A 10,981-nucleotide genomic window follows, 5' to 3' on the forward strand; every position below is an offset into this window, starting at 1 on the left:
GTGTTGTGTACACTTGCTTTGAGTGCTCTTTAATATTTATTTTCGAACCATCGTGGTCTATATTGAGTGAACGAGCTCAAAACTAAACCGGCGTACGTGGAGGATACCTAAACTTCGAGCCAGGATTCGAGCTAGGATCCGAGCCAGGACTCGAGCTAGGATCCGAGCCAGGATTCCAGCCAGGATTCGAGCTAAGATGAGCTTTCTCCGCTATTTATTCTCGAATCTTTCGGTTAGGTTATGTCTCGAATCGGTTAGGTTAGGTCTATTTGCGTTGGTTCTAGTCTAGTTAAGTCTAGTTAGGGTTAGGGTAGGTCTTGGTTAGGTTAGGTTAGGTCTCGGCTAGGTCTCGGTTAGGTCTCGAATCCTGGCTCAGATCCTAGCTCGGATCCTGGCTCGAATCCTGGCTCGGATCCTGGCTCGGATCCTAGCTCGGATCCTGGCTCGGATCCTGGCTCGGATCCTGGCTTTATTCTTAGTTTATCTCGCGTACGTGTTCTTATCGGCCGCTGTTGTCAATTTCGCATTTCGGCCTGCCAGTACAGCAGTTTGTTTTTCGTCTTGTAACCATTGAGTCGGGAACAATTTAATTTCAATTTTCAAAGAAAATATGTTGTCTGCAAAGTATACAATTAAGCGATCAATTTGACTTGTAATTCATGGCTGTATCTTGCAAAATAAAAATTCTACAAGTGAAGCAACTTTCATGTGCGAGTGAGTTTGATTCCTCGTTACATGTTCCACACTGAAAAGTCTGAAAACGCTTTGGCGATTTTTTACATGGCACTGATTTTATTCAACTTAAATATTGTATATTCCTTTTAAAATTTTACGACCGTTCAAAAACTGCAGCAGTACTTTCCATATTATTGAAAAACACGTTGACAATTTCTACATTGTTGTTGGAGATACATTTAAGTGTGCAATTTCTATTATTGTATTATTGTTAACTAGATAAGTTGAATTGCAGTACTTTCGAATGAAAAAAGTTACTACTACTGTTGGATGTTTTGGAACTCTGATACAAATCTGCAAACTATATATTATATTGACTGTTTCGTTGGCACTTAGCGATTGCTATTACTAGTTTTTACTTACGGGGATGAATAAAAATCTTATTCCTCTCTCCCTCTCCCTCTTCTTTGCCCACATCGCTTACATCTTTGCCTCTTTTCATCCCAGCTTTCTTCTTTCTATCCCTTCTTTTCCAGTTCCCGCTCGGTTTTTCTGGTGTTACAATGATACGTGAGGCAGTGTAGCCCAGTGGTTAGGGCGCTTGTCTTGAGATCCGGAGATCCCGGGTTCAAGACCCGCTCTGACCACTCGTTGAATTTGTTCCTGGTACTCCCTGGTTCAACTTCCCAGCTGCACTTGTAAATAGCCAACTGGTTTGCCTCCGGCCAGTTGGGATTCTTAACAGTTGTTGTTGTTTTCTGTCGTTTCGTTCATTGTGTTTCATTGGCCCTGAAAAGCCCCTATGGGGAGCGGTCAATTAAGTATGTATGTATACGTCACTTGCAGCTTGCCTTGAACTCCAACCCACCGTAAACCTCTGGATTACTTGTCCCTGTTCTTCACCACTGAGCTAACGTGTCAAGTTGCTAATTTACACCTTAAGAATGATATTTATTTTGAATTCTGGCTGACTATTTACATAATGATAAGTAATTATGTACACCTGACGTGCCGAGCACCTACAATCGAACCTACAACTTCTAGGTTACCGTTCAGAGATCCCTGTTTTACTACTCTTGAAACAACCCTAATCACGTTAATAATGCTAACCGTAACCCTAATTACGACTAAAGACACTGTTTAGGCTTAAGGTTTTTCCCTGTGATAGTTTTATATAGCTTTATCCAGTATTGCTGTGATCTGTGACCTGCTTTTCCTTCATGCCCCGTGCGGCACACTTATAAGTTCATTGCATGGAAGAGTGTACTACGCTGCTAAAATCGTTTCACGTTTCCCTTCTTTTGAACCAAAATAGTGTCTTCGTAATAATCAAAATGGCTACCGAAGTAATATATGTCGGAGTATTGGACAACCCTCGATGCACTTTGTCTTTGCCAACTGACCACGTTTCCACACAAGTTTTGGACATCTCACGGACGACAAAAGTAAATTGTGTTCTTTGCGCCACTCTATGCACCGCTCAGGATCGGCTGTACTGATGCAGAGACAATTTCCAAATGTTTAACTTTCGCTTTGCTGATGCTACTACTTGAGGGTTGTCCAATACTCCGACATAATGAGATTCATGGCACTTCACAATAGACATCACAAAGTGTCCCCCAACCTTAATCCTTAAAAGAATAGTAACAGTTTGGCGAGACTTAAAGAGCGGGACACTTTGTGACACTTTGTGATGTCTATTGTGACGTACCAGGAATCTCATTATGTAGGAGTATTGGACATGTATGAGTGCATCGGGAGATGCAATGGACCTTCAATACGCCTGAACTGTTGCACTTTCTGTAACCATTTGTTTGCGGCTTAGTGAAGGTGGATCCATTATCTGAATAGATAATCTCCGGTCTTCATCTTCGGACTGTAAAGCGCTTGAGGCTCGCTATGAATTCCGTTGTTTCTAGGCTCTTCACCAGGTCGAGGTATACAGCTCTGCTTAAGCTGCAAGCGTACAACAATAGGTATGCCTTGCTCTCGGTATTGGCTCTTGGTTTGTAACGGATTTGTCCCGCGAAGTCCACTTCTATTACTTGAAATGCTCTTGAACCCTCTGTTCCGGTTTTGGGTAGATTTCCCGGCGGCGGCGCTTGGTAAGCTCTGGCGCGGAATCTCTTGCACCCGTACAGCTATCTTTCAACTTCATAACCAGTCTTCGCGGCTGAGGTACCCAGTATCTCACGCACTTTTGACATGGTGAGTCCAACTCTTCCGTGTAGGGTGGAAAGGTGTGCCTAGAAAACCAGTTTCATGGTGAAGGGATGCTCGTCTGGCAGATAGGGTATTCCCCCATAATCTTACCTCGACATTCTAAGACATGCTGATCGTTGCACTGAAGGTTGAATTGTAATTGGTCGGCTTGGAAGTTGGTTTGATGACAAGCTGCCTCTTGAGCTTTCTTGATCCACTGCGACTCGTGAAGCTCGATTTCTTCCTTGGTGATTGGACCGATTTGTCTGTTCCTTGGCTTTGCTTGGCAGTTTCGAATGAAGCGCCACACCAACGCTCCGATTCGCAGTACTCTCGGTAACTGGTGACTGTTGAGCACATGGTCGAGGGCATCCTTGGTAGGAACGGCTAGAGACACAATTTCTCGCTTTTTGCTTTGGCTTCAGCTATATAAGGTTTCAGGTGAAGGCTCTAATATAATGTTAGGAGGCCACTTTGATGAATACTCAGCCATGTCGGGCCTTTATTCCAGAGTAAGTTGTTCGCAGAATCTCCTCTTCGACTTCTTAAGTTGGCTGGATTGTCCTCGGTTGGGACATGATACCACGTGACTTGACGGTGTTGCTGGATCTTGTCCACTCTGTTTGAGACGAATTGGCGGTACTCCCGCTGACCTTTGATCCAGTAGAGTGCCACAGTATAGTCGAGCCAACAGTTGACTGTGCTTTGGTGAACATTTAGGGCGGCGTGGACGTTGGTAGCAAGGTTCACAGCCATGTGCCCTGCGACTAGTTCGAGCCTCGGAATCGTCAGGCTTTTCTTGGCAAGGCATGATTTCGCACATAGGAGTCGCTGAGTGACTCCTTGTGTCTCATTCGGATCGTTCCTGAGAATCACGCTAAGTGTATGTTGTTCTCTATCCCAGGGTAGACCCAACAGCTTCCCTTCTGATGGTTTCACTTCCCCCATGCAGTTGTTGTTTGGCGTAAGTCTTTCTTGGACTTGGACGGTGATTCGCTGATTGCTTCTCAAGGTTTCGCTCCCTCTAGTTGCTGATTAGCAAGGGCAGACTCTGCTTGACCAGACTGTAGCTCTCTGGGTGCTTCCAGCTGTGGGGCGTTTGAGTGCCATCTGTGAATTGTTGATGTTGCGTCATTGAATATTTCTGTTGCGGTAGCTTTCTTCGCTGCGGTTAGTTCAACAGTCTCTCCGCCAGTCATTAAGACGTCGACGTACATGCTTTCGCGTACTTCCTTGACCAACTCAGGATATCGGCGTTCCCACATATCTAGGTGCTGGTTGATAACTCCACCGAAGAGAAACGGCGAGCATGTCATTCCGAAGAGAATAACTGTATTTATTTAACAACGTTGGATAGTTAAGATTGTCAAATGTTAGCAGTTGAGACTTGTGTACCATTGTCAGGTTAACTTTCATGTCTAATGTTCCGTTCACTGCGCTGTATAAATTTCAACATTGGTGGTAGTCGAACCAAGCATCATATCTATTCTTTTGGTCACGGTTTCGGTAGGTCTTTTTTTGAGGAGATCGATGAGTTTGCTTGATGCGTACGAGCTTCCGGTGCTGGTGTCTAGCAACGCGTGCGTTACCATCGATTTCCACAAGAATGATTAGGTAAACAACTTCTTTGTTTTCCGGGCCATGAGCTGTCAACACTCCTTCGGACTGAACTTTTACCATCTCACAGATTGACGAGTGATGGCACTTGTCACAATTTATTCAGGTCGCGACGGTTTTGCTTTCCACTGATTTGTGGGGGCCAGTGCAATTCAAACGTTCTCTTCGCTGCGCCGGACTTTGGACTACGTTGCAGTCAGAGGGCCTGTGGTCGACTGCATGGCAGTAAACGCACTTGCGAAATTGACCCTTTCTCTGTTGGGTTTGGAACGAGCAATCGGGGTTCTCACGTTTCCGGTGCATGTGTGGGTTTTCTGTTTTGAAGTTGTCCACCTGGTTCCTGCGTAGCGCTTCAGTAAATGTAACGAAATCACATGACACCCACTCCGAGTCGTTACGTACGAGATCTCCCCTGATGTTTGGAAGTTTTTCCAGCTTCAATGAGACCATTCCGTTTACTTCTCCAATATGTTTGAGTGTTTCGAGGCATTGTACGCTCTGGGAGAGATTCTTGAAGAATTCATGGATTCTTTTAGGGTTTACCGTAGGCGTGTAAGGCAGATCGAGAATCTCCAAATCGTTCCGTGAAGGTTGCTACTGCTCCGTTGTACCCTTCGGTTGTATGCGGCAAAGCTTCGATAGTTTTCCGTACTCTGTCATCGAGTAATTCTCGAAAATGTGTAAACTTGGTTACTGGTGGCACGCTTGATTTGTCGATGGTCTCGGAATATTGTTCCCAAAACCTCGGCCAGTCTGCGTACGTCCCGTTGAATTTAGTGATATCCAGCTTTGGTAATTTGGCTTGCCTGCATGAAAGGCGTTTCATAGGCAGCAGATGCGCTCTGGTATCCGGTGTGAAGCTGATATTCTTCTTGCAATTTGAGCTTCGTCTCGTGGAGCTCGATTTCAAACCCCAATTTTTTACGCATTTTTTTCTTCTCCCGCTCTTTCGTTTCCAACTCTATTTTTCGTTTCGCCAACCATTCTTCTAGGGTTTCAACTTGAACGTCAGCTTCTTCTATCTTGGCGTTTACTCCATCGTTCCACTCGTTGATATCTTCGTCGTCAAGTTTATTTGCCATCTTCTGGGCTTCTAACATTCTTCGCGCGTTGTCCAAATCCCGTAGATCAGCGCTCTGGACCAAGGCCACTTCCTGTTCTCACCGTACGTGCTCGTACTCAAGACTTCGCACTAACCGTTCGGTACCGCTCGTTTGTCTAGTCACGTGTTTCCGGTAGTAAACTGATTCTAGATTTTGCAATCAAATGAGCGCCCTAGTCCCTGACAGTCTAAGTAGAAGGAAAGGTTACGTTTATACAAACGTTGGCCGTGTAGCACTTATATTTTAAACAGAGTTAAGTGAATAGAGTGTAATGTGAAGTGCTAGATTTCAATCCCATGTGAACCCGTCAAACGGGAGCAACTCAGCTCAATTCCCTAAATTCCAAACAAGTCGACGCTGACAAAAGGGAAAAAAGGAAAGGAAAGGAACTTTATTTAAGTGTCTAGACGTTCTAGCGCTGGAGCACTAATTGGGATACCCTGCGAGCAGAGTCTCTTTCGATCTTCCTAGATAAGTCGGGAAGAGGAAAGTAGACTCTGCTCGTCGCCTCCACATTATTTGATTTACCGCTCATCCAAAGAATTGGATGAGTCAGTCCAGTTTCGACTTGTCAAACCTGTTTTTTTTATTTTTGCGCATGATCAGTCGCCACGCGTCATCAGTATTTTGAAATTTACAACAGCGTGGCAATTTTAACTGTTAGAATTCCCATGAGTTTTTCCTATATGTGTCGGTTACAGAAACTAGCCTGACAGAAAGCTATAAATTTTTCAGTAAAAAAATAAAATGGCATTTTTAAGATATATGGACTATCTTGAGTTTCCAATGAAATGATTCCTTGATTGTCGTGTGTTTGCCGGAGTTGTTCGAAAATATTCCGACTTCTTCTTCGTTTTGTGGCTACTGGTCACGCGTGACTGACACCGGATACATAAATTTTCAATTTTTAACGCATGCTCAATACAAAATGTGGAAGCGGCGAGCAGAGTCTACTTTCCTCTTACCGACTTATCTAGGAAGATCGAAAGAGACTCTGCTCGCAGGGTATAATTGGGAACACTGTAAACTGAAATTAACAAATCAACGCAAATCAAGTCTAACGTTGGTTTTTGAGGAGAGGGGAAGCCGGAGCACCCGGAGAAAAGCACTCCGTGCAGAGTACAGAACCAACAACCTCAAACCCACATCTGACGACGAGGCTGGAAAATGAACCCGGACCACATTGGTGGGAGGCCAGTGCTCTCACCACTGCGCCATCCCTACACCCATGGAGAGAAAGACTCTATCCGATACTGCTTACAGGCGACCTCAGAAGGCTTTCCTTCAGATCCGACTAAAAGAAACAGAGAGAGATTCCCTACGCTTCCATTGGAGACCTCCACACAGTTTTAAGACCATGGTCTTTCTTTTTACTTGTGCTCTCTTCGGAATGACATGCTCGCCGTTTCTCTTCGGTGGAGTTATCAACCAGCACCTAGATATGTGGGAACGCCGATATCCTGAGTTGGTCAAGGAAGTACGCAAAAGCATGTACGTTGACGACTTAATGACTGGCGGAGAGACTGTCGAACTAACCGCAGGGAAGAAAGCTACCGCAACAGAAATATTCAGTGACGCATCATTTACAATTCACAGATGGCACTCAAACGCCCCAGAGCTGGAAGCACCCAGAGAGCTACAGTCTGGTCAAGCAGCGTCTATCCTTGCTAACCAGCAACTAGAGGGAGCGAAACCTTCAGAAGCAATCAGCGAATCACCGTCCTGTGCCATCCCTGCACCCCCCAAAAAAACGAGTATTACGTTCTAATTCGCTTCGCTCAAACGAACGTAAAACATTTTACCCTTAAATTCCCGTAATACAAACAAATACCACGAGAAATATGGTAGGATGCGCAAGCGTATCCAAAACAGTTTATTATAAGATAGAAATTACAAAAAGAAATTGTTACTGCACTTTTTTTTTTTTTTTTTTACAACTCTTTAGATACTACTGTATGCAGAAACTAATCTACGCTCCATAATACGTTACAAACCTAAATACTTAGTTACATGCAACCTGTTTTCAAGGCTTTCTTCAACATACGTATCCTTGGCAGAATCAGATTTCCACCTACCAGGAATTTTAAGTAGTCTTTCTGGAATCGAATTCCTACTATAGCGTACGGCAGCTGTAATGCCACCGGATCTTTAACTATGAAGACCATAAACATTAGGGTTGTATAGCCCAACTGACTTAAGGTATCCCTTAAGATATCTCTACAGGTAGTATAAGAAATCTTTCCGCTCCTCAGGGTATAGCTAGAAGTACTACGGTGAAAAACAATTGGTCTAAATAAAGGGAGAGGACTGTTTAAGTCAATACCAGATAAATCTAAATAACGCTGTAAAACACCAACAGGACAGTACTTAGATCCAGATGCACTAATATAGACGAAATTCCCTTCCCTATAAACATCTGTCTTACTACGAGGCACAAAAATTCTTATATAATCGCTGTGAAATTCGATATGCTCCGGAACGATATTGCATAATTCGTCATAACGAAAAAACCCTGCGAAGGCTAAAGAGCACAACGCAGCAATACGGAGATTCTTTAAATTAGCATCTTTCCTGTTATGAATATCTAAAATACGCCTTATAATTTCTGTGGAAATAGGCTTCTTTTTCATAACTGGCTATGACTTCTGGCGTTTAGCGGATTCGACGACATTTCTGCAAAATTCGCTATCTAAAGGATTGCGATCCAAACTAGGGACAAAAGAATGTAACCATTTAAGGGCCGCATGGGCTAAAATTACTGAGGAGCTAGAAGCGGAAGACTGCTGAACTTCAAACAAATATAGAGAAACAACGCTAAGAGGAAAAGGTAACTGCATGTTGAACTGTCTACTTTTAGACCAGTCCAAGAACTTTCTGATAACACGAACGTAAGCTTCAGTGGTCGAATCCGACCTGGACTTCAACATAACATTTAGCACTTCATAAACGTTGATTGAAGAAAACTGTTGAAAGCCTTTCCAAGAATTACTTGATAGCATAATCTGTAAAGACAAGAACAAAACATACATACTAGAGGAACAAAAGAAAGACAGAACATCCTTTAATAACCGTACAAAAATCAGTCATTGATGAGGCCAGTGCCACGTAAGACGTTAAATGATCGTATGGGCCAGTGCCGCGTAGATCAACAACCATTGACGAGGCCAGTGCCACGTAAGACGTTAAATGATCGTATGGGCCAGTGCCGCGTAGATCAACAACCATTGATTAGGCCAGTGCCACATAAATCAACTATACTCCTATTAGGACAGCACCATATGAAATGACAGACCAAAAATTAGGCCAGTGCCTTACAAATAAACGGCATACTGCCTTGGCCAGCGCCAACAACTGAAAAAAACATAGGCTAGTAGACACACCGTCCAATAAATTAATCAGTAAATTTTAGTCTAACGGCCTTCTGAGATTTAAGATAATGTAATACGCGTGGGATGATACCAACTGGATGGACTACTAAGCAATTTTCCCCTCCAAGAGACTGAAAGAAAAATCAACACCCGAGGAATTGGGATTCCAAAACCTCGAGAAATACCTGGGGATCTTGCGGTTATAATAATTTGCAAAGCAATCTACACTATGCGGACCCCACAAGCCATCGAGAAAAAGAAAAAATTCTTCAGTAATTTGCCAATCATCAGTATCAATTAAACGACTTATATAAACAGCTTGTTGATTCGAAGTGCGAGGGATCCACTGTACATCTAAATGAATTCCCGATCGGATACAAATATCAAAAATCCCTCTGGCCATTTGTGCAAACCTAATTTCATGCTGCCCACTTCAACAATCTGAGCAGCTACTTGGCTATCCGTAAACCACTTAACATGTGATCCAACACTGAGGCAAATGATTGCAAACAAACTCAATAACAGACAGTTCTCTCCACATTGAACTTTGACCTCTCTCGTTCTCCGACCACGTTTTGTGGCACACAAAATCATTGTTAAAATCAGTAATTGCTCCACCTCCGGTGGAACTGGCGTCAGAATACACAAAATAACTTGGTACCTTACTCACAAAGCAATACCTAGTGTTGATATTAACCATACTTTCCTTCCAAAATACAGTTCTTCCTTGCAGTAATCGTCAAGAAGGGATATAGAATCCCAATTATCCCTGCACGCGGTGGACAAGACACAATGTCTGGTCATTATCCTGCCAATGTTACCAACTACAGGACAGGTAGAGATAACTTGACCTGTGAAGGAAGACAACTCTCTCGCGGTAACTTTGAAATCGGCTTCAATAATATGATCAATTGAGTTAATTATCTTAACAATTCTCCTTTCCACAATTTAAAAGTACCTAATGCAGCATTCCAGGTAATACCCAGCCAGTCCAATACTTGGGTGGGTTCCCATACCGATTTATCTTCATTGACAACAAAACCTGCGTTGCACAAATCCGCCCTTACAGCCCGGGCCTTAATGAGACAACTTTCTCTATCCTGAACAATCACCCAACCATCATCCAAGAAGATGGCTTTACAAAGACCCTGTACTCTCCAATAACTTCAAAACCTTAGTAAAACCCCAAGGGGCAGAGGACAGACCGAACGGGAGCACAGAAAAAACATAAAATATTTCCTTAATGGAATGGGGCGCACGCCATGAAACCCCCAGAAAAGTTTGGTGCTCTTGTGCAATGTCTACATGATGGTAACCACTTTTTAAATCGAAGGAAAACATGAACCCATCCTTCACAAAATAAGACATAGCAATTTTCCAGTCCTCTTACTTAACACTTTGCTTAATTAATGACTTGTTGACATGACGCAAATCGAGAATAAGCTCTTCTTACCGCATGGTTGTTCAGAAACTGACAAAGGATTTACAACAAAAGGCTGCTCATTAACCAAACGCACCCGGTCTGAATTAAGGAGCTCAAGAACAGCTTGATCCACAAAACAGCATAAATACAAGCCGACTTATTATTTTTCAGTTTTACGGCCAACGGAAAACTAATGAATGGCAGTCTGTAGCCATTTTCAATAATAGACAAAATGAAATCCGGAGCACCTATAGATCTGCAGAAAACTAAATTATTCTTCAGATTACCCTTAACACGTAATGAATGTCAGCTTTCAAGTTCGTAATCCTGTGTAAACTGATGTACCTGCGCCAAGGCATCATCATTGCTTTTGTTGAGCTGATTGGCCTGAGGTTGGCTTGTTGTAGGAGATTCCAGGGAAAGAATTGTAGCTAAGGGGCTGGTAACTTCCCGGCCAGAACAAGGATTGGCAGTCCTTAGCCCAGTGTCCAAATTTGCCGCATTTGAAACAGCGGAAGAAGTCGCCAAAAGCGTCTCTACGGCCTGAAAGATAAAGGCAATGACGAAACCTGTAGTAAACGGGAGGTGGGGGG

At 43.3% G+C, this 10,981-nt stretch overlaps 1 protein-coding gene across 1 annotated transcript; it reads right to left on the minus strand.

Moving 5' to 3' along the window:
• Window positions 1-3,327: 3,327 nt before the first annotated feature.
• LOC138054337 (uncharacterized) lies at window positions 3,328-3,825 on the minus strand. The gene has a single exon (XM_068900796.1). The coding sequence runs from the start codon at window positions 3,823-3,825 to the stop codon at window positions 3,328-3,330; it is 498 nt and encodes a 165-aa protein (XP_068756897.1).
• Between the last annotated feature and the right edge of the window lie 7,156 nt (window positions 3,826-10,981).

Source organism: Montipora capricornis, chromosome 6, assembly GCF_036669925.1.
Source record: "Montipora capricornis isolate CH-2021 chromosome 6, ASM3666992v2, whole genome shotgun sequence".
NCBI classification, from domain to species: domain Eukaryota; kingdom Metazoa; phylum Cnidaria; class Anthozoa; order Scleractinia; family Acroporidae; genus Montipora; species Montipora capricornis.